This window comes from Myotis davidii, unplaced genomic scaffold (assembly GCF_000327345.1).
Source record: "Myotis davidii unplaced genomic scaffold, ASM32734v1 scaffold89, whole genome shotgun sequence".
Taxonomy (NCBI): Eukaryota; Metazoa; Chordata; class Mammalia; order Chiroptera; family Vespertilionidae; genus Myotis; species Myotis davidii.
This window is the reverse complement of record NW_006300372.1, coordinates 2,735,836-2,759,953: the sequence shown is the minus strand read 5'-3', so window position 1 is coordinate 2,759,953 and position 24,118 is coordinate 2,735,836. Positions and strand designations below refer to the sequence as shown.

Below are 24,118 nucleotides of genomic sequence, written 5' to 3'. Positions count from 1 at the left end.
AGCAGGCCTAAGCCAGCAGGTCGTTATCTCCCGAGGGGTCCCAGACTGTGAGAGGGCACAGGCCAGGCTGAGGGACCCCCCTCCCCCCCGAGTGCACAAATTTTTGTTCACCAGGCCTCTAGTAGGCTTATAGTTGTTCATATGAAAAATAATACAGTAATTAATAAACAAAAATACAAGAATAAAATCGGTGTTTTACATACTCACAACTGTACTCACAATTGTAAACTCACAGTTGTATATATTATCAGTTATTTTCACCATAAAAATGAATCTACTATTATAATTTTACATGGTGGGGTGGGGAGGATAGAAAAAAAATCACTAATTGAGTGCCTACTATTTGCCAGGCACTGTACTAGTTGCAAGAAATACAAGAGAGCAGAACCCATGAAGTTTGAAGTATACTAGGAGAGGGAGGGAGGGAGGGAGGGAGGGAGGGAGGAAGGGAATTAAACTAGACAGGTATAGAGAGAAAACAACATTATTCTATCTGCTACTGGCTTCAAATTTTGATTCTCCCCTTGTCCTTCATCTGCACTCATGCTACATGAAATTTCAATTAGGTGCTTCAGCTTTCCAGGTCAGTCTAGGGTAATAAAACATCCCTCAATCATTTTCAGGAGAGAGAGAGAGAGAGAGAGAGAGAGAGAGAGAGAGAGAGAGAGAGAGAATAAAGTACATCAAACAGGTAATTACACATGTGAACAGTGCTCTTTATGCTGCTAACGCAGTGACTAATAGAGAATAAGCAGGAAGACATTGGCTACTTCAGCAGAGATAGTAACAAAAGGCCTTTCCAAGGAAAGCCCATTCAAGCCTGATTCTGAGGAGAGAGAACACAAGTGTAGTATATTAAGGTGGGAAACAGACTGGCCTTTTGTAAGAACTGTCAAAAGGTAGGTGTAACAGAGGTACGAGTGCCTTTAAAAAGGGCAAGAGAGGTGAGCATATCAACACGACTATAGGAATTGGTGTTATATGCTTTTCCTTTCTCTAAGGTCATGAGTGTGCATAGCAATAGTCCAGAGTGAAACCAGTGGGCAGAAGCTTGACTTCTGTTTTGATAGTGATCAGAATCAGCTCTAATAGATCCATATTCTCTCAGTTTTTCTTCCAGCTACTTGTAAGATGAACTAAAACTGCCTATAGATAAAGTAGTGCCTGGCAACTGATGAGAAAAGCTAATGACATGATATGACCTTGGCTTAATACTCACAGCACTGCCGTGAGAAAAGCTTCCCCATTCTCCTTTTACAGGTGAATGTTCTGAGGTATAATGAGGTTAAGATGCTTGGCTGAGAACTCTTACCATTTGCAACGGCATGGATGGAACTGGAGAGCATTATGCTAAGTGAAATAAGCCAGTCAGTGAAGGAAAAAAACCACATGATCTCACTCATTCATGGATAATAAAGACCATTATAAACTTATGAACAATAATAGATACAGAGGCAGAGCTGCCTCAAACAGATTGTCAAACTGCAGCGAGAAGGCCGGGGAGGGTTGGGGGGCAGGAGAGAGGTGGGTAAGAGTTCAACCGAAGGCCTGGTATGCATGCATATAAGCATAACCAATGGACATAAGACACTGGGGGGTAGGGGAGGCCAGGGAATTGTCAAGGGTGGTGGTGGTGAGGGGGGAGGACACATATGTAATACCCTTTGTAATACTTTAAGCAATAAAATAAATTTAAAAAATAAAAAAATAAAGTGGAAAAAAAAAGATGCTTGGCTGAGTAGACCCTGGTAAGAAGTAACACAACTACGATTTTTATCCAGATAGATCCTATGTTGTCAGTGTATCCAAACATATTCTCTGCATTCCTGGTTAAAACTTAATATCAAGCAAAACTGGGGCAAATTTCATTCATTTTACATCTCACATTTTCTTTTTTAAAATGTAGCATTATGAATTTCTGTACTCATCCAACAAATGCGTATTAAGCATAACCTGTGTTCAGCACTGTGGTAGTTACTGAAAATGACTTGTGTATGAGACTGACAAAGTAAATCAATAATCCGTAGTTAAAGTTAAAATAATAACAATGATACATACAATTTTGAGAATCATAAAAGGAGACTACAGACATAATTATAAAGTCTCTTTAAAATCAATTATTGATCATCTAAGGCTATCATTTGGTTTCTGATTTTACACATGTTTCATAAGACAAAAGTTTAAATGCAAGAGAGAACTGAAGAGTTTAAAAAGAAAGATACTGGTTCCTGGAATAACTAAATCATTCACATGGCTATGGCTAGGGAAAATCTCATTAATAAGAAATGAAATGATTGCTAATGATCTTAAGATTTGTCTAAGTCATCCTAGGCTATAACTTATATAACTTCATCAGCCAGCTAGTATCTGCAAGTCAACAAATGCATTAAAGATTTAAGCATTTTCTCTTCTCTCAGCTTTAATATAAAACCTGGTTTAATTTTCTGATACTCCAAATTCAGGTTAGGAAGCTCCCTCTCTATTCTCATATCAGTTTACACTTGCCCATCACAACTGAATGAAGTTGCTCACTTACTAGTCTAATCTTTTCCTAAACCATAAGATCAATGAGTATACTATCCACATGCTTCAGTGGAGAAGTGCTGGGAAATCATTAGCATAAGGACTTTGTGAATTAAGATCTTGATTCTTTGAAAGACAACCCTCCTGCACCTTTGGTGGAATTGCAAATTGGTGCAGCCTCTATGGAAAATAATATGGAGGTGCCTCAAAAAATTAAAAATAAAACTACCATATGACCCAGCAATCCCAGTTGTATTTATCTGAAGAAATCCAAGACATTAATTTGAAAATATATATGCATCTCTATGTTCATCACTGCATTATTTACAATACCCAGGATATAGAAGCAACCTAAATGTCCATCAATAAAGAAGATGTGGCCATAATTGATGGCAAGAAGTTTGTATTAAATATAAGAGCAATATAAGGCAATAAAGAACTTGAAGCAGAAACATGACATGGTCCGATTCACATTAAAAATCTCATCATGTTTGCAATAGAGAGAATAGACCCAAAGGGGACAACCCCAAATGTGAGATGGAAAGAAAAATTTAGCTATTTGCAGTAGTCTAGAAAAGCAATGCTGGTGGTCTGGGCCAGAGTATCATCGGTGGAAATGAAGAGAAATGGATGGAGCCCTGGCTGGAGCATTAGCATGGGCACTGAATGGTCAAGGGTGTGACTCCTAATCAAGGGAATGTACCTGGGTTGCAGATTTGAAGCTTGGTACTGGTCAGGGCACGTGCAGAAGGGAACCAATTGATATGTCTTTTCTCTCTCTCTCTTCCTAGTGGGGGATGTGCAGGAGACAGCATATGGATGTTTCTCTCTCATCGATGTTTCTCTCCCTCCCTCCCTCCCTCTCCTTCTCACCCTCTCTTCCAATCAATAGAAAAAATATCCTAGGGTAAGCATGAACAAAAAAAAATGGATGGATTTGAGAGAGATGAAAAAGAACCAATAGGACTTGTCATAGATTGAAGAGAGTGACTCGGGAGAAGAAAGAAGATGACACCCATGTTTCATTCTTCCCTGGGAAACTGGGAGACTGAATTGCCATTTACTGAGATGAAGAACACAGGGAGAGAAGGGGTTTAGGAACAGCAGACAATGAACTCAATGGAGCTTCAGAACAGTTGAAAGAATCCAAAAAAAAAAAATTAGAATAGCCAGGATGCAAAGTTTCCCACCCAAAATAATTCCTCCCCCAGTTAACAGGACGCAGTGCACATCTGGGTTGGCTCATTGCACCCTGATGACAGTCCAATCTACTGATGAGAACAGCAGTGGAATGCTCGGCAGTTCATGAATGACTGGAAAGACAAATAAGGGTTCCTTTATTGCCTGCCATATTATCAGAGTCAAATTAAGCAATGGAGATAATAAACAGATTCTAATTGCTACCTATCTATATGATACATATTAAAAAACTAACAATAAAAGATGACCTTCCCTTGACTCCATAGCACACAGCATTTCAATCTGCCAAAGCAAATTAAATGTGAACTTGCCATCACTCATGAAGATTTCTTGCCAGAAATAATGGACTTGAATCTGATCAAGTCTCTAGAATCTATAGTCTAGATATAACAAAATCACAGAAAATACAGGGGTCAGAAAAATAGGTGTTTATGGTGTCACAGAGATCACAGAGATGGATCAGCCAGACCCAGAATGTAGGACAGTCAACATGACAAACAACTTGGTTTCTTCAAATAAATTGGAAAAGGGGGTGGGAGAGAGGAGAGAGAAAGAGGGAGAAAGGGAGAGCTTAAAAGATATTTAAGATATATGTTTTACCTGTGTTTCATAAAAATTATATGCAATATTTTTTCCAATTTTTAAAGAGAAAAGAAAGTGTAACCAAAGGTAATGAATGGACCTCATTTGGATCTTGACTCAAACAAGCCACCTTTAAGAAAATTCTGTGAGGCAATCAAAAGTTTGAACATCAATTAAATATTAAATTATAGTAAAGAATTACAACTAGTCTTCAAATAACATTTTTTCAATGCAATCTCATTATAACATTGATGAGATCCCATAGGAACTTAACTCTTGTTTATATAAATTAGCCTATGGCAAAATTGGTCTCCCTATATATGTTTCATAAAGTTGCAGAATCTATCTATGATGTTAAGTGAGGATTTACTGTATTAATTTTGCATGCAATAATTGCATTTTGTTATTTTTCTTTAGTTCATTTTATTTTGGAAATGTTTTTTTAGATGAAAAAAATGATTGATGTATGAAATTTGCTTCAAAATAATCCAGTGCAAACAGGAAGGAAAGTAGATAGGACTATTTATGAAACAAGATTGGTCTTGTAACGATAATGTAATTATTAAAGCTGGGTGTCTCAACATTTGGATGTATTTAAAGATTTCTGCACTAAAATGTTTTACCTTACTTGAAAAGAAACCCTGTATTTGAGGAAAGCTATAGCAAAGACTGAAGAAAAAGAGCAACTGTCAGCTGTGATGCCGAAACTGAGCATTCATCTATCAATTTCTGAAGGAACTTTTTTCTATTCATTGCACTAGCACTCTCTCCTATGCAAGTCACTCCTCTCCATAGTTTATGTTTGGAGGTTTTCCAAATGGAGATTTATGGCACTTTATAAACTATTTCCACCTCTAATTCCTTTGATGGGATTTAAACTCACTAGACTGTCAGGAGCATTTGGTCTTCTCTTTCCAGGTGTGTGTGTGTGTGTGTGTGTGTGTTTGTGTGTGTGTGTTAGCGCATCGAGGCAATCTCAGAGATTTCCCTTTTCCATCCACATGTAGACACTCCTCTTGCTGCCAAATCCATTCAGTCATGTTACAAACCTAGGAAAAAACTACTTTAATTGCCTTCCTCAAGAGATTGGGCTCAGTTAATACATCTTGTTTGGCATGAAAATAAAACAATATAACAAAACTAGAGGCCCAGTGCACGAAATTCATGCACAAGGGTGGTGTCCCTCAGCCCAGCCTGCACCCTCTCCAATCTGGGACCCCTTGGGGGAAGTCCAACTGCCAGTCACGGCCCGGTCACCCCCAACTACCCTCCCCTGCCAGCCTGACCATCCACAACTGTCCTCCCCTACTGCCATCTTGTGGCGGCCATCTTGTGATGATGTGAGTACAGGTATCTTGTGGTGGCCAACTTGTGATGATGTCACATGTGACACCACCTAGGCTTTTATTATATAGGATATTTTACTAACACGCTTATATCACTGTTATATTGAGCCCAAAGCTCAGAACACAGCATCTTAAAGACACGTAAGAAATTACATCCACCACCCCTGCCCTTTATCATTACCATTTAATTATCTGTGTAAGCACAGGTCTAAATTGACTTCATGATGAAGCTGTACACTTAAATTGTGCTTTTTTTTTTACATTATAAATTAAAACACCTCAAGTCTTAAGAACGCTACTTTCTGGGTACAAAGTCACCTGATCCACAATGATTACAATGTTTCTTACATACAAAAACCCCTGAGAAAAGTAGCACCAGGCCTTAAAACTTTTCTAAATATAATGAGAGAACAGAATTTTTGCTGACAAGTCTTGATTAGAGAGAAAGAACTTGAAAGCGGGAATGACTAAAACAGGAGGAAAAGAGAGTATCCAAGTAGACAAGACAGAAAGTCATCTCAGAAAGAGATGTAAGTGGTGGTAAAGTCCAAATCTTCACCGTTTTGACTACACTATTCTGTTGCTTGGTTTTGAAAGGGCCAATCATATCTCTATGGGCAATAAAAATTTAATTTATAATTAGTGTTTTTCAAGTAACCAGAAGAAAAAGAGCTAGAATCATTTAAGGACAGATGCATTTCCACCTGTTTTCCTATAAAAACACACCCTCTTATAGAAGCTTTAAAATATTTTTTTCAATTACAGTTGACATTCATGACCTATAAGTCCACTACTGGGTATGTATCTGAAGAAATTCAAAACACTAATTCAAAAAGGTATATGCACCCTTATGTTCACTGCAGTGTTATTTACAACTAGAAGCTCAGCGCACGAAACCGTGTGCGAGCCAAGAGCTGCTGCCAAGAGCCATGCCGCCCCGCCGCTGGGAGCCAGGAGCCACCCACCAGGAGCCACGAGTCGCCTGACTTTTCACAGCAGTACTTTCAGTCAGCACTGAGGACATTGGGCAAGCTAGAGGAGGAACACATGGTAATCATTCTAGTGAGAGGCACTGCCTAGCCTGGACTGCTTTTCCAGATCCATATTTGTGTCACAAAAACAGTTATTTTAAAATCTGATCTGATGCCTCAGTCCTACCCCCTGGTTTGAATTTTCTGTGCTGGGAGCCAAGAGCCGCCCAGCCCCACCCCACCGCTGGGAGCTGCAAGCCGCCCTGCCCCGCCACTGGGAACCGCTGCTCATGGGCAAGGAGGTGGGGGGAGTGAGGGACCAAGAGATGCTAAATGCACCTCATGGTGATCTATAGTTTGGTTTTTGTGTTCGTTAGGGACACTGGCTTTTTATATATATATAGATGGCCAAGATATGGAGGCAGCTTAAGTGCCCATTAATAGGTGAGTGGATAAAAAAGATGTGGGATATATATACAATGGAATATTACATGGACATAAAAAAACAACAACAATGAAATCTTACCATTTGTGACAACATGGATGGACCTAGAGCAGTGATGGCGAACCTTTTGAGCTCGGCGTGTCAGCATTTTGAAAAACCCTAACTTAACTCTGGTGCCGTGTCACATATAGAAATTTTTTGATATTTGCAACCATAGGAAAACAAAGATTTATATTTTTGATATTTATTTTATATATTTAAATGCCATTTAACAATGAAAAATCAACCAAAAAAAAAATCAGTTCGCGTGTCAGAGGTGCGCCATCACTGACCTAGAGGGTACTATGCTATGTGAAATAAGCTAGACACAAAAGACAAGTACTATATGATTTCACTTATTGAAGCTTTTTGTTGTTAATCCTCACCAGAGGATACTTTTTCCACTGATTTTTAGAGAGAGTGGAAGGGAGGGGTTGAGACAGAGAGAGAGAAACATCCATGTGAGAGAGACACATCAATTGGTTGCCCCCCAGATATGCCCAGATTGGGGCCAGGGATCAAGCCAGCAACTAAAGCATGTGCCCTTGACTGGAATTGAACCTTCAATCCTTCAGTCCTCAGGGTGATGGTCTAACCACTAGGGCAGTGTTGGGTAATTCACAGTACCCAGAACCATATATTCTTTCCCAAAACAAGGCCATGCTGCTAAATTCTAAGAGAGAAATCATTACAACTGATCTACTTTTCTCCAACACCCCATCTAAGTCAATAGCCTTGAACATATTTACTGTGTAGGTAAAGCAATTTAGAGACTTTTGTGACAATAACCTTTTAAATTTAAGGAAATAAAATAAAGAGAAGAAAGGTTAAAATGTACCTACAAGAAGCAATTTGTTTTAAAAAAGGTGAAGAATCAGTGTCTCTATCTGTAATTCACAGAACTCAGAGTAATCATACTATGAATTAAACTCCCTAATTGTGGTCATGTTATCATGGCTTTATGAGAGGCAAATGCCTTTCAATCTGAGTGCTTTCGGGCATTTGTCTGAAGTAACCAACTCATGAATAGGATTAAGGAAGTGTGCATAATTCTCTCCAAACAGGAACAATCTTCCCACTCTCTCTGGGATTGGAAGATGGCTCTAAATAAGAGGTTCATTTATTTCCATGCACCTGTAATTTTTGTGTCTAAGTGGTGTGAATGGTTATTGAGTATCTGGTTCAAAATCAGGACTTCTCTGTTCTAAATTACTTAGCTCCCATTTCATTCAGAGGTGAATCAAGAAGGCATTCTCTGATGTTTATGATATTGCCTTCTATACAACACTGGAAGAGAAGAGAGGTAATGATTTAGCTAGTTGGATGGGTAAGGAGGAAATGGAACTTTCTCATTGTTTTAAATTAAAACAAAGCAGTTATCTAAAATACTTTGTAAGGCAGACCTAGGATAAGCATTTCTATGTTCTTATATCACATTTTCTAGGTTGCTGATACATCAATCATAATCCATAGCATCTTGCATATCATTTTGGTGTGTAAGCAATGCAGACAAACACATTTCTTTTCATTCTCTTAAACGCATAGTACAGACACCTGTTAACTTTTTAAAATATATTTTTATTGACTTTAGAGAGGAAGGGAGAGGGAGAGAGAGATAGAAACATCAATGATGAGAGAGAATCATTGATCAGCTGTCTCCTGCATGCCTCCCACTAGGGATGGAACCAGCAACAAATGCATGTACCCTGACCAGGAATCGAACCGAGACCTCCTGGTTAATAGGTCGATGTTCAACCACTGAGCCACACCAACTGGGCATTTTTTAATATGTTTTTATTGATTTCAGAGAGAGAGAGAGAGAGAGAGAGAGAGAGAGAGAAGAAAACATTTATCAATGTGAAGGAAAAACATCTACCAGTTGCTTCCTGCATGTGTTCTGATTGGGGAGACTGGAGGTGGAACCTGCAACCTGGTTATGTGCCCTGACCAGTGATCAAAAATCAGCAACCTTTTGGTGCATGGGATGACATTCAACCAACTTAACCACAATGGCCAGGGCAACACCTGTTGACTTTAATTGTTCATATTCTACATTAACTAAATAGTCAAAACTACCTGATGCTGACCATCAATTCTAGATTTACATGAAGATTAAATAAGGCAAGAATCTAGCCTTTTTAATAATACAAGGAATTTTGGTCTCCCAATTTTTCCGTGGAAAACTTGAGGGAAAAAGACAGGTAAACAGGGGAAGAAGGGGTCATTCCCCATCACTGCCAACTACTATATACAATGTATTAATTTCTCATTGTTTATTTTTTACTATGATATGGATCCAGGCAAAGTGATTCTGCATTATCCCTGGGTTATTAGAAGAGTCTGACTGCTTGGAGTTAATTTAATATAAATATATACATTTATATATTTATTATATATAATATTTAACCTAAGAAGTAGTTGAATTTCTCTGTAAAGAGTGTGTGTGTGTGTGTGTGTGTGTGTGTGTTGGCTGGTTTTTTGAGGATGCAGGGGCACTCCCTGGGATTCGTGCTGCCCTTTGGAATCTGCCAGGTTGCAGCTTCTTTTCTCTGTTCTCTCAGCTCCACACCCGTGCTGTAGCCTGGGGCTCTGTCCCTCTCTGTGGGGCTCAGTGGGGCTAGCTCTTGCTGGACAAAGATTGCATATAGTCAGCTTTAGAGCACCTCCCACGGTTTCAGTCTATTAATCAGAGCACAACAGTTTGATGAATTAATGCTTATATAGGCACAGTTGGCAGCTTCTAATTAAATAATTATGTCTAACCAGCTTCATGGAAGCTGTTACGGACCCTAGAAAGCCAGCTATCAGTCTAATTGGTCTTTATACAGAGGAAGAGTTAACAGTAAGCTCTGGGTATTAGGCACAAAGGGGAAATATATCATATGCAACATACATGCTGTGCAATATAAAGTTGCTGTGTGTTTGTGCTAGCCTGACCAGAGGGGATGGAGAGCAAACTGTTCCTTAGCAAACTCTCAGCAGTCCAGCAAAGAAAGAAATAATTACATCATCAGGAGCACAGAGCCCGTCCAAAGCATCCTAAAGAGGGCACAGTGTTAGATGCATGAGTCTTTAATCAGTCTTTGACACAGAAATGTCACTGAGATACTAGTTAATACAAATCAGGTTCTGGGTCTCATTTAGAAGTACAAGTGATTAGAAATATATTGTGGTCTTTTGGGGGATAGAGTTATTATGATTTTATTTGACTGAAGCTTTTTAAGATGCCATTTCAAATATTAGAAATCAGAGAACAAGATAAATATCACAAACCTAGATTTGAACTCTAAGGTGCATTTTTCCATGAAGTGAGAAGATAATCTACATAATCACAGATAATATCAGATTCCTTTACAGAAGGCTAGAAAGCTAGAGTCTTATCTCTACACTAGTGGAAAATTCACCAGAAGGAAGAAAGCAATGTTTGGTATCTGGCAACTGAGCTTCAGCATAGAGGAAGATATAGATTATAGGTAAGTGCCATAGATAGCATTACTGGACCAAATCATGCTTGTTATTACACATTAGTATGCTACAGACCTGATCACTGATTTCACGCTTCTCCACAGGCTGTCCTTTCTACACATACATAGGACTTGACTTCTAAAAACCCAGTACAGAACAATTCGGCTTTCCACTGACCAGCAATTCAGCAAGGTTCCCAGCACCACCTCCAAAGGAATAAACACAACTGTAGGCAAAACTGAGTCCAAGAAATTCATTTGTTCTTTTATATTCAAATATATTTGGACATTTTAACCCAATAAAAGTATGGGTTTGCCTTTAAATAAGAAGGAAATCGAATGTTAACACTGGAAACATATTTCTTATGGAATTCACTTCCCAACTCCCAGGCCAGTTGAATATCAGCAGTTAAATCAAGCATTAGACTTTCAGCGGTCAATGGCTTACAATTTATCTTAAAAAATGCTATTTCATAACACATAACAATCTGTATTGAAAGTTGTCATTTAGGCAAATGGACTGACCTCTAAGAAACCAAGTTCAAAAACTTCAATATAATAGTTTCCGTTCCTTTTTCCCTCTGGTTTCCTTTTACGTCAGTAATTCTATCACCTCAGCTGCCTAGATGTTTGCATGTGATTGACAATTTTCAAGGACCTAACTCCTTCTAGGTGGATCTTAAATGAAGTTCAGCTTAAGTTTGCAATGCAATTCAAGTCTCAGTACAAATTACTGAAGAATCAAATAGCAGACTTATAAAGCCTATAAAAGAAAATTTTAGACTTGGGGGAGGGTAAGAAAGGGAGTCTTTCGTCAGTGTATACTGCCATCTAGCCAAAACCACATCATTCAGTATAACATCCATTTGTGTTTTCAAAGCCCCTGATGAAAGCAAGTCTTCAGCAACTAGCTTAATAGATCCCAAAGTTCAGATAAAAGAATAGACAGCAGCACTTCACCCACTCCGAGTCTACCAACCTCCGTGGACCAACAGCCAAGTTCTAATCATCACCATAACTTTACAATTCAACATCTGGCAAACAGATATATATGTCTGTCTTCATTCCACATAATACCAATACCATTTGCATCTTGTAATCTTGAGGCCTTTGAATATTCTGTGACTTCACTGGAAAAACAGATAAAGTTGCCTTAGGTAACATACAAGAGCTGAATTATAAACTCTAATATTCTAGCTATACCTCAAGTTAAAAAATAATCATCCCAAAGTAATAGTCCTTAGACACTGACAGAACATGCAGACCATACACATCTGTAAAGGGAATCCATACACATGAACAATAAAAAGAACCTTTTGCACTTACGGTAGAAGACGTATTCAGTGTAGCTTGACCAGATCTTGTCATCTGTATATTGGTTGAGGAAAGATGCTGTCACTGAGGAGTTACAGGCCACCATGTGGAATCCACACTCTGACAACATATCAAAAGCCCTTTCCAGATGCTTGAATTTGAGATAAAATCTGGAGGTGTATCTTTCTGGGGCTCGGTCAGGGTCTCTGCTCTCATTCAAAGTTTCTCCAAAGACCTCCTTTGCCAGGGAAATCCTTCCACAAACCAAAATCCGGGGAACTCTCCGAAACTTGGCATCTGCCTGCCCCTCTCTGCCCATGGTGCAGGACCCTCTGTAACCCACAGTAATGAAACCCCACTTGCGGTCAGCAGTCAACTTCAGAGGCACGTTGGTCTTTAGACATTTTCTGTCGATAATGCCGGTGTTTTTCGGCATCAGAGAGACATTTTCCAGTAGCTGGTGTTCAGACACATTCTGTCCCAGATGCTGCCTTCTTTCAAGATCAGGCACATGCTGCTCTGCAGAGGAAGCAGTGAGGAAGCGAGGCAGATTCTCGTGTCACTTCCTTGGGAGGCATCTTCAAAGTCACTATGGCAGAATTCCTCCGGGCTTTGCTTGATTTCATCGGGGGTCAGGAGTTTGACCAGGTCTGGGAGCTGGAAGTACTCAGCTTCCCTTTTCAGTCTTCCTCTCTCTGGAAAGTGATCAGGCAGGACCACCTGCCTATCCCTGAGATAGTCCAGAATATAACGGAACAAGAATCCATCTCTGTCAATGAAAAACCTTCCCTTGGAGTCCTTAGCTAGATCGTTAGCTGTGTCTCTTTTTGGGGAAAACATTTTCCACAGGAGGGAATGAGGGATGCTTATTAATGTAGAATGGCGAGTGAAATAAACTTGACCCCCAACATTCAGCTCCATGACTTCAGGGAAGGAGTTTGGAACTGTGGCCCCTTGTTCTCGAGGATAATAACGACTACAGTTTCCACTCAGAGCCATTGTCCCTTTCTTGTTCTCCTCCTCCTATTTTAATTTGAAGGTGCAATCAAAAGGAGTCACAGCCTTATCCTTTACATCAACTTGAAAGGGAGGGAGAAAGAAGGATGCTAACTTGTTAGAAACGACCTCCTCTTACCCCAGTATTTTCCCCCAAGAAAGCAAAATTTAGAATAGTCCACAGGTGAAGTAGTTGAAACCCTGGCTGGTGATGAGCTATGCCTTCATGGAATATAATCAACTCATCTCCATTCGATCTTCCCCCAGGTTCAGTAGACAAGGCAGGTTAAGTCCCCAGTTACTCAGAGATCTGTCTAAAGGAAAAGAGAGAAAATTATTTCCTCAAACCCAGCATGAGTCAGAAAGAGAGAGAGCTGATGGAGAGGGGAGGAGAGAGGAGCGGGAGGTAGAGGGAGGGAGGGATAATGGGAGGAAGGGAGATAGGAAGTATTTTACATAAGCAGCCTTGGAACTACTGATTTTAACCATTCTCCCAGGAAATAGCTTCTCTCAAGCTATTCTGTGCCTATATGTTTATCCATACACCTCTGTTTCCAGCAATTAGTATTAAAAACATTTCTATGTGCATTTCTGCATTTAAAAAGTAATATGCAATTTTAAGCTTCTAAGATGGGATTTTTTTCCCCCCATCTGGACAGTAAAATCAATAAGCCTCAGAACTTACCTTCGGGAGTGTTGGAAACTCAGTCCTGTGAATAAATACCCATTAGCCAAGCAGTCAGAATGCACAGCCACACTGAGCCTATCAATGGAAAGTGCCAGAGAGATGTGCTCTTAGAAAAAAAATTATATATATTTATATAAATGTGTGTTTGTATGTATGTATATATTCATTTCCAATCTCAAGTTAAAACAAGTCACAAAAAGTTAAACGGTGATCAGAGGTGAATGGCTTGGGGGGTGGGGGGGTGGGGGGGGTGGGATCAAACCTTCAGCAAGAATCCTTAAAACAGAAGAGTTGCAAGAGGTATCGGGACTTAGAAGCTTTTCAGAAAGCCCAGCAGCAGAAAAACGGAGTTGCCCTGCTGGGGTCCCAGGTAGCCACCCCACCTGCCGGCAAGGGCGAACAGGCTCCCATGCTCCTAGCTAGGTGGGAGCCGGTGGGGGGGTGGGGGGGGTGGGATCAAACCTTCAGCAAGAATCCTTAAAACAGAAGAGTTGCAAGAGGTATCGGGACTTAGAAGCTTTTCAGAAAGCCCAGCAGCAGAAAAACGGAGTTGCCCTGCTGGGGTCCCAGGTAGCCACCCCACCTGCCGGCAAGGGCGAACAGGCTCCCATGCTCCTAGCTAGGTGGGAGCCTTTGGGAGCCCTTGGGAGCCGTGGGGAGCAGGTGCGAGCTGAGCTGGCGAAGCCGGCAGGAGCCGGTGGGATCCGGCACCTTCAAAGCGCAGAGAAGCCAGCGGGTCTGGGCTCCTGCTTCTCAGGCGGGCGGCGGAGCTGGGCGGTTCCACAGTTCCCAGTGCAGTTGGGCTGCTGTTGTTTCAGCAGTGCAGGCAAGAAACCATCCAGGGAAATGACTATTACATCATCTTAAAGGAATATGGCTTGGAGAAAGCGGAGGCACCGCGAGTCACGTCCTCCTCGGTGACAGGTCGCCGGGATGGCACAGGGACACAGTGCGCTTGCCCTGGGCAAGGGACTCCAGGGCGCTCGCTCAGGGCTTGGGGCGGGGACGCCGCGCGGCCACTTCCCTCCCTGCCCAGTCGGGAAGTCTGGAGTTTCCAGGGCCGTCGCTTAGCCTTTTCTTCTCTTTTGACCTCTACTGCCACCACCATCCCCCAGAAACAACCCCCCAAACCTGTGGAGAGATAAACGCAAGTGAAATGTTCACTTGACAAATCTACAAACAAACCTTTTGCACAGACACTGAATTTCAGCTGAAGGGCAGATTTTCCCTTAAAGCTTGCTTTAAAAAAAGAAAGAAAGAAAGAAAGAAAGCACACCTAATGACCCCAAGGTTCTAATTACTGGTATAAAGTATTTGTGGTTTTTAAACCAAAGGTACATTAAACCATGTTCTCTTAAACACCCTCCTGTTTTTTCTCCTCTTGTTCCATCCCTCTGCCAATCCACCAATAAATAAATAGGTAAATAAATATTTACAGTCTCTCTGGAATTAATCCCTTTTCGAAAAAATACATGAAGCAGAAGCACGGGCACCCTCAGAAAGCCCACAGTTTACACCAGTAAGTATCATCTTAGCTTACCTGTGAGAAATTGTAACCTGCAACCTTTCTCTTGGGCTGCTTCCTTGGGTGTGCCCCACTCATCCCAGGAGGTCCCTGATGGAAGACACGCCCACTAAGAGACAGTTTACTCCTGTCCCAAAGGACTCCCTTAAGTGCATCATTAGAGTTTCAGGAAGGCATTTCCAGGGCAACATAATCCACTAACATAGTGCTTCCAGTTGATCCTGCCAGTCAATAATGGCCCGGACAACAGTTTACAGTAAGTCTGCCATTTCCCCTTTAAAACACCAGTGTCTTAGGACTCACATTCTTAATAAGAATATAGTACTTCATCTATGAATAATATATGTGAGCCACACTCCATCCCAAACAATTGCTATTAAAAAACCAAAAATGGAGAGTATAATTTAGATACAATTTATGGGACCCATGTGTTTATTGCCAAATTTTCCTCAAGATTTAGCTTGAAGATAGACTTAGCAGTAGCATAAATTAATTACTAGCTTAACAATCTTTTCTTTCCATAACTATCAGGTTACTAAACACATTCTAAGTCTTAGCTAACACTCCAACACCTGAGTATATTTGATGTTGTTTCTTAACTACTGCATTAATCTGTTCTGGCCTCAATCATTTGGGTCTTAATGCTGGATCAATCAAGGAAATGTTTATTATTTGATGAACTTATATCGCCATCTACTGTCCCTAAGCTATCAGTGCAGAGCTGTATCTGGCAATTTAACGGAGCCAAAAGTTAGATTTTTTTTTCTTTATTTTAAAGTTTTTGTAGTGGCTTGAGTATTGGAAACACACTGTTTACCATAATGACAAAATGAACATTTAGTTGCCACCAGGACAAGGGGAAAATAAGTGTGAGTCCATGCCTATTAAGTATTGGGTTTGGTTGTAGTTAAAAGTAAACAAATGTTTTATCTCTAACAGAGCAGGCCAGTATACCATGACAACAGATTTGGAAACTGGACATTAAAATATCCTGGGGACATTTTGAGAGGAAGTGGAGAATAGGAGTGAGAAAAACCATAACTTTTTAAAGCTAAAAGGAACTTGAGAAATGAAAATCACCATCTCATTTTAGAGAAATTGAGGATCGGAGAGAAAACATTCCCACGGGAATACACAGCCTGGGAGTAACAGGGTGGGGTTTAGACCATTCATTCTGATCAATATCTTGTTTTTAACCTTCCATATACTAGAACAGCAATAGAGAAGAGGCAAGTTAAAAACAATAATAAGCTCAAGATTGCTACACATTTAAAAACAGAAAACAGCAAGTTACTTGAAAGACTTTTTCACATTAATTTAAATTGCAAGGCTAAAAAAATTTACATTAAAAAGAGTATTCTGAATTTCGAAAATGAGGAGCTCTGATCATTGATCTGGGTTTCACAGATTAGGCTATGCTTTGAGACTAGTTTGAGACTAGTTTGTGCTTTGAGACTTTTAGAGAATGGACTGCTTGGAGAATCTTATGAAATCTAGATAATGAACACAAAGGCATAAAGGTTTGTATTCCATGTCTGGGAAGGAGCTGTAAAGAGAAGAACCAGGGAGCCACCCATTCCTAGCAATCTGCAAACTTCTACAATGAATCTTCTCTTTGAAATTAGATTACACATACACTCAGAGACACACTCTAAGGATTGAAAAAGGAAAACATTCACCAGACAACCTTAACCTTGTGACCCATTGTTGGACCACACCTGAACTGGTATGTTTTAAGAAACACTGTATATCCTATTCTTTGAGCAGTATTGCTTTATATTATTTTGTGCTAAAATGTTCATTTATTAGAGTAAATTGTGAAAAAAATAAATAATTATTTTGTTAGCCCCCTTTAGGCATACTTACTTCTTAAAAATATATTTTTTTTAATTGATTTCAGACAGGAAGGGAGAGGGAGAGATAGAAACATCAATGATGAGAGAGAATCATTTATTAGTTGCCTCCCACATGCCCCCTACTGGGGATCAAGCCTGCATGCAACCTGGGCATGTGCCCTTGACTGGAATAGAATCTGAGACCCTTCCTTCTGCAGGCCAATGCTCTATTCACTAAGCCAAACCAGTTAGAGCTATGCATACTTACTTTTTAATCTACTTGAAGCCTCAAGAAATTAAGAATGCCCGGGCCTCTCTTCCACCTTTTTGAGAGACCAGGGATTTGGTTCAAGATTGGTTAACATCCTCTGCTCTGTACACTTTCTTGTTCCTTACTGTCTGGGAGATAAACAAATGAAAAGCGAGATTTAAAAAAAAATAGGCTTGAAGGAAACAAAGCAATATAACATAGAGATTTGAATAGTGCTGGAGTAAGCGAGCGTGTCTCAGGGACGTTGTCAGTAAGCCTTGTTGTTGGGTGCCTTAACAAGAGGCAAGAAGCCAAGTCTAGGCTGTAAGTGTATTCCTGTCCTTCGTGTCAGCAGATAACACTGCTGGTGTAATGATTCTCTTCTGGCAGCTCTCTGCTGAAACACTGAGGGATGCCACACTGGCCCAAAGGTTGAACATACGGCAACAGATTTCTCTTAAGGGCAGAGCAAGAAAGAATGTTTCATTCTGTTCTTAGTAATAGTCAAGCCTATATAGCACATCAAGACACACCATGGGTAAAATGTGGCATTCATAAAGTGTGTCTTAGCCTTTTTCCTGTTCCCCACGGGCACACACACCCATAGCGGAATGTTGAAGAGTACATTCTCAAAAGGACAATTTTAATTTTGGAACAATGTGATCACTTCCCACATTTTCACCCCAACCCTTCTTTAAGTTTCCTCTTCCCTCGAGCAGAGATAGCTGTTAGGCTGCCTGTCTTTTTTATGAGGGAGGGAGGGAATTGATTTCATAAGCTTACTCATACTAAGATGCTTGCACTCATTGTACTAGGTGCCCCAAGGACTCCTGCATTATCATAATAGCTACTGTTGATGGAAGGCTGGCCATTGAGCACTCAAAACAGTCATTATCCCTCTTCCAACTCTGCCTGACTGGCTGTGTGACACTGGACAGGAGACTCAGCGTCTCTGAGCCAGGGTAAAGTGCAGGTAACAAGACCTGACTTCCAGATGTGTTGTGCAGACTAAATACTGTGATGCATGTAAGGCCCCCGAGCACATCCCCTGGCTCTAGGTGAACACTTCATAAATAGTAGTATACATGATAGCAGGAGTAGTTTTTTGCTGTTAGACTCAAGTGGAAGCATGAACAAGTTACCAAAGAGGCTCAAAGATTGAAATTAGGTTCTCCTTTCAAAATCATTCCTCTTCCCACATGCAGCTTGAGTTAAAGATCATTGTTTATCATAGATGTATTTGTTAATAATGGGGGTAATTTCAGGCTTTGGAAGGGAGACGAGGTGGCCAAATGAGAAACAGAATAATCAATTCCACAATGGTTAATAATGAAAATGCCACTGTCTTCTGCCAGACAAGGCTACATTTCTGGTATCCTTTTGTTCATTCCACACGGCTTTATGAAGTGCTTGTGTTATGTCCAGCACAGTGCTAGGTATTTAAAATGTTGAATTCTATATAATCTCTGAACTCAAACACTAACAAACACACATACACTGATACTCAAAATCCTACCAGTGGAAGACAACGATGAAAAACTTCTCTAGATTTCTGAGCACTGCCTCTTGTTTGCAGAAAGATGCCTGCTGCTGTATTCAGCTATTAGTCCTACACAGTTCACATATGATTTGGACAAACCACTTCACCTCAGGTGGTCTCTGCTTCCATAACTATAAAATGAAGTTGTCTCCCCATCTAATGACACTGTGACTGGTGGCAAAACAAAGATAAAATACAGCTGTCAAATCTTCAGAGACATACTAGACATACTTCAGAGACAAATTACTAGGAAGTAATCTGTTAGGTAAGAACAGAAAAGAAAGGCAGCAAACAGAGATCTTGTTACATAAAGCCTTACAAGGAAGAATTTGAATTTGACTTGTGTAATCTTAAAGTTGGAAGAGAAGAGACACTTCGAGGTCACCCACTGCAGCCTCAGATTCACCTAAATGTTTGAGACAATAGAAAAAGTTCGGTTTAGTCATTTTTCTACAGTCTCTTCCTAAAAATACTCATAAACTCTACTCTCATAAAATACAAATAATACCTAAAGCTGTTCATGTCATCATAGTGCCTCTGAACGGAAGTCTGGAGAATTGAGTTCTTTCAAGTGAAATGTCCTTTTTGAAATCTGAGCTTTAAAAATTTTATATGCTGATCTAAAAAGAAAGTACTGCTCTTCAGGTAGGACATTACTATTTCATAGGGTCTAAGATGTTTTTTGTGTGTGTGTTGTATGTGTTGTGTGTGTGGGGTGGGGCGGGATATATATATCTGTAGTAGGCACAGATGTGAGATCACCTTATAGGTTTCTCTTCAAAACAAGTGGTCAAAGCCAGGAGTGCACAATTTGGCGGTGAAGTTGAGTAAAGCCAACTTGTACATACAGAGTGGGGCAAAAGTAGGTTTACAGTTGTTCATATGGAAAATACAAATTAATAATTAATAATATAAGAATAAACTTTGTGTTTTATGTACTCACAACTGTAAACGTGCTTTTGCCATACTCTGTGTTTTGAAACTGATCCTCGTCAGTATGAAACCTAATCAATAGAAATACAGACTGCATTTCTTTTCTTTTTTTTAACTCACCTGAGGATATGTTTTATTGATTTTTTTTTTCAGAGAGAGAGAAATTTCACTGTGAGATAGAAATATCAATCAGTTGGCTCCCCTATGCGCCCTGACAGGAGATTGATCCCACAACCTAGGTTATGTGCCCTGGCTGGGACTGGGAATTGAACCACAACCTTTTGATATATGGGATGAAGCTCCAACAAACTGAGCCGCCCTGCCAACGCCAGACTCTATTTCTTAAAATAAATTTCCAATAAGGAAAAAAATGGAATGTAGTTGCTCAACTATCAAACAGTTGGTTCCAGCAAATACAATGCAATATTTCAAGAATGGTTATAAAAAAGAAGAGAGATACCCTGCTTTCCCTTACAGATGCTCTGCTAGCAGCCTGCTAACCATGTTGTATTCACCACACTAGAGGGCCGGTGCACAAAATTAATGGACTCGGGCGGGGGGAGGGGGGTTCATCCCTCAAAACGGATTGCAAGAGGGTGCAGGCCAGGCTGAGGGACCTCACCAGTGGATGATCAGGGCTGGGGATGTACCACAGGAGGGTTCCAGGGTGTGTCCAGCCTGTCTCACTCAGTCCCGATCAGCCGGACCCCAGCAGCAAGCTAACCTACCAGTCGGAGCATCTGCCCCCTGGTGGTCAGTGCACGTCATAGTGACTGGTTGACCAGTCGACTGCTCCCTGGTGGTCAGTACACATCATAGTGAGAGGTTGAGCAGCCTTAGCATATCATTAGCATATTATGCTTTGATTGGTTGAATGGCCAACTGGACACTTAGCATAGTAAGGTTTTATTATACAGGATGATGCTGTTATTGTACATGTTGGGATAGTCCTCATTATGTTTGCTAAAGATTATGTAATATGTCTCTTGGTAAAGGAGTAGTGTAACTTGTAGGCCTGTAATTGTCACCCTTTTATCTCCTACCTAGAAAAACCATTTTTCAAATGACATCTTTGTCATCATTCCAAAATATGCAAACAGTATCAAATCAGAATAAGCTTAGGTGTTAAGTTCAAAAACACTCATTTATTTTTAAAAATTCAGTCAAAATTTGTAATATGTCAGTGGTCTGTAGAGTGCATTTTGATTTTTCCCCAAATAGTTATATGTATAAATGGAATTGATTGAACCCCCCAGAAGCTACTTGCAGGAAATAGAGTTTTAAAATCCTGGTTCTAATGAAAAGGAGCAGGTTTTAGAATCAGGCAGAGCAGGGTTTGAAAGAGGTACCTACCAGCTGTATGATCACGAGCTAATCTCTTTATCTCTCTGAGGATTGTTGCCTCATATAGATATTATTAGAAATAAAAATATCCACTTTGCTGGATTGATATAAGGATTAGCAATAATGCTCTGTGGAAGTGCTTGGCCCACAGCACATTTTCAGTAAGAAATGGGCAATGTGATTATATTTATGTTTGGTTCGAACACCTCCTCTATCCCTCTTCCTCTACTCTCAGCCCATTCTCATGGGGTTTTGTGAATGAGTGGATGTAAGGGCAGGTACTACATTACACATTCATACTGGTGATGAGATGTCCCTTTTTCTGAAAGTCTGCTTCTCCCTTCTGGGAGGGGAATAAGGGAAAGGAAAAGGATACTGGGAACACTGAGCACATTTGTCCTTGGAGATAGATAATTAGTTCATTTAAAAACATATTCTTTTGCCTTAGATGCTATCTATACCTTTCAAAGATGAGTGGAAGAAAGTGAATGAACAGGCTGACTCATTCAAAATATTTCACATCATTTTGCAGTGATTCAGCACAATCACTTGGTGTAGTGATTACAGAGACATTTTTCACAACTAATTCCACACATGCCATACTTTAGGTTGAGATGAATCTTACCCATGGCATCTGTACATGAGGAACAGCAGGAGAGAGAAGGGCAAAGACCAGATAACAAGTGGAAAGACTTAGCTCAAGGGACAAAACTGAACTGCTTTACCAGCGGACTCAAGAAGTCAAAGCTGGAAATTTCAGATACGCTCTGAATATCTGGTATTCAAATACCTTTTTCCCTTGCCTTTGGAGTTATTTGCAAGAAATCCATGGAACAGGAATTGTTTTTCACTCAATTTAGCATCTAAGATGGTACAGGTTCTGGCATCTGGAAAGAGCTCAATAAATGTTCGTTGAATTTAATTGCAGGAGCAAGAGAGTATCCTCAGAATGGCCCAAGAAAACAATATGCAAAGAAACTGGCAGGGTTATGTCAGAATGTGCTGTTGGTCAAGAATACATGCAAGCTGATTTCAGTTTATTCTCAAAACATGGAGTTCTTCTTGCTGGCTGGGACCTTTTCATTTGGTCAGGTCCCCAAGAAATGAACTAACTGCAAAAATCAGCCTTTCTTAACTCACCGCTGCAGAGATGCCACTCAGGTACCCAGTGTGGAGTCTAACTGGGATGAAAAAATGAAAGACCCTTTAAAGCAGTGGTTCTCAACCTGTGGGTCACGACCCCTTTGGCGGTCGAACGACCCTTTCACAGGGGTCGCCTAAGACCATCCTGCATATCAGATATTTACATCACGATTCATAACAGTAGCAACATTACAGTCATGAAGTAGCAACGAAAATAATTTTATGGTTGGGTCACAATATGAGGAACTGTATTTAAAGGGCCAGAAGGTTGAGAACCACTGCTTTAAAGGAACATCCTTGAAAGAGTAAGGAATAAAAAAGTTTCATATTTCACTGACACCCGTTTCTTAAAACACCCATGTCTGTGTCTGTGGTCAAACAAATTAATAAAGTTAACAAATAAAACTAATTCTGCCGGACATTTTCATATACATTTTCTCTTTTAATTCCCACAACAATCCTCAACTGTTGGCATTGTGGGGAGAATGAAAGATCCTCCAAAAGGCTAAGTAATTAACAACAGGTTAATTACCGTTGTAATTAACCCAGCCAGTCTAATCTCAAAGCCCCCTTGTAACTACATGAACCTTACTCAGCAATATAGTTTCATTTATTAAATTTCCTCAATAGGTCCGCAATATTTGGATTTAGCACCACACAGAACCAGAGTAACAACACATTCCTAGCATAGATCACCACTATATCCCTAATTCTAGTTCAGTGCCTGGCCCAGAGAAAGTACTCCATAAGTATTGTCAAAGGGTTGTTAGAACAAACAAGTGGATGAATGAATGAGTGAATGAACAAACAAACAAGCTACCAGTTGGGACAAAGATATCAAGAAATTTTAACTGGATATAGGAAGAGCCTGATCTCATGTGGTATGTCTAATTTTCTTGTCTCCTGAAATGTTGGTTCCAAATAGGAGAATGATTTCAAAGATGAAAAAGATTCCAAGGATGAAGAAAAAGTTTATAATCACAGCATCACAGAATTGGCCCTTTATGAATCAATCCAAAAGGATGAGTAATTAATTTATATGTTTTATGTTCCAGAGTTTAGAAGTTCTTAGAAATAAACCACTTTGGGATAAGACTCTCTAGGAACAATAAAACCCTAGGTGGTTATGGGTGTTTTTTTTAAGTTCTTAGATGCTGAAGAAAATATTAGTTGCTGAAAAAATATCCTGCCAAGGCACCAGGCAATTCTAATCCAGCAATTTTATGCATCAGTCACTCTGCATCCTTTCCAAAAAGTGTGTGTGGAGTGGGGTGTGGGGTTGGAAAGCCTGGTAATTATTGACCAGACACACCTGCAGGGCACAGAATTAAGGGGCCAATGCACACAATTCAAATGTGACTTGGGAAACATCACTCTTTTGCTGTATAATGCAGATTTGCACAGCTTCTACCAAGGAAATTGCATGTTACCTTTACAGACAATGATCTGAGCCTCAAGCACATCTCGCAATTACAATGTGTGATTCAGTGGCTGCCAAAGGATATCATGCAACTGTTTGAAATGGAACCAGTGTCTCATATCTTCCTAATAAACCTGATTGCTATTCATTAGGGAAACTATGACCCACCCCCCCAAATAAAAAAAGATGAATGTATCTGATAGAAACAGGATTCAATCTTGTATCTCTTGACCAGCCCCTGGAATTTTTCATATACTTAAATGAGATCTTAAGGGTAATTACATACATCTATGTTGTTAAAGTGCCATTATACTGGACACAGAGGCTAAGATTACCCTTGGATAGAATGTACACTAATAAAAGAGAAATATGGTAATTGGTGTACGACCGCTACCCTTTTCATTGGCTAATCAGGGTGATATGCAAATTAACTGCCAACTCAGATGGCAGTTAACCGCCAACAAAGATGGCGGTTAATTTGCATATGTAGGCACAATGCAGGGAAGCGAAAGGGAAAGTGATCGGAAACCCAGGGGGGAGCTAAGAGCCGGGGGAGCTAA

General features: G+C 40.1%; 1 protein-coding gene across 1 annotated transcript in view; it reads right to left on the bottom strand.

The window, feature by feature from the left end:
- Positions 1 to 13,675, bottom strand: part of KCTD16 (potassium channel tetramerization domain containing 16) — a 213,599-nt gene extending 199,924 nt beyond the window's left edge. The window contains exons 1-3 of the mRNA XM_006777000.2: positions 13,566 to 13,675; positions 12,412 to 13,194; positions 11,897 to 12,256 (exon numbers count right to left, since the gene is read on the bottom strand). Of these exons, the coding sequence (XP_006777063.1) occupies positions 11,897 to 12,256; positions 12,412 to 12,883 (832 nt within the window). The 5' untranslated portion in view covers positions 12,884 to 13,194; positions 13,566 to 13,675. The remainder of the gene's footprint in view (positions 1 to 11,896; positions 12,257 to 12,411; positions 13,195 to 13,565) is intronic.
- Positions 13,676 to 24,118: the final 10,443 nt, after the last annotated feature.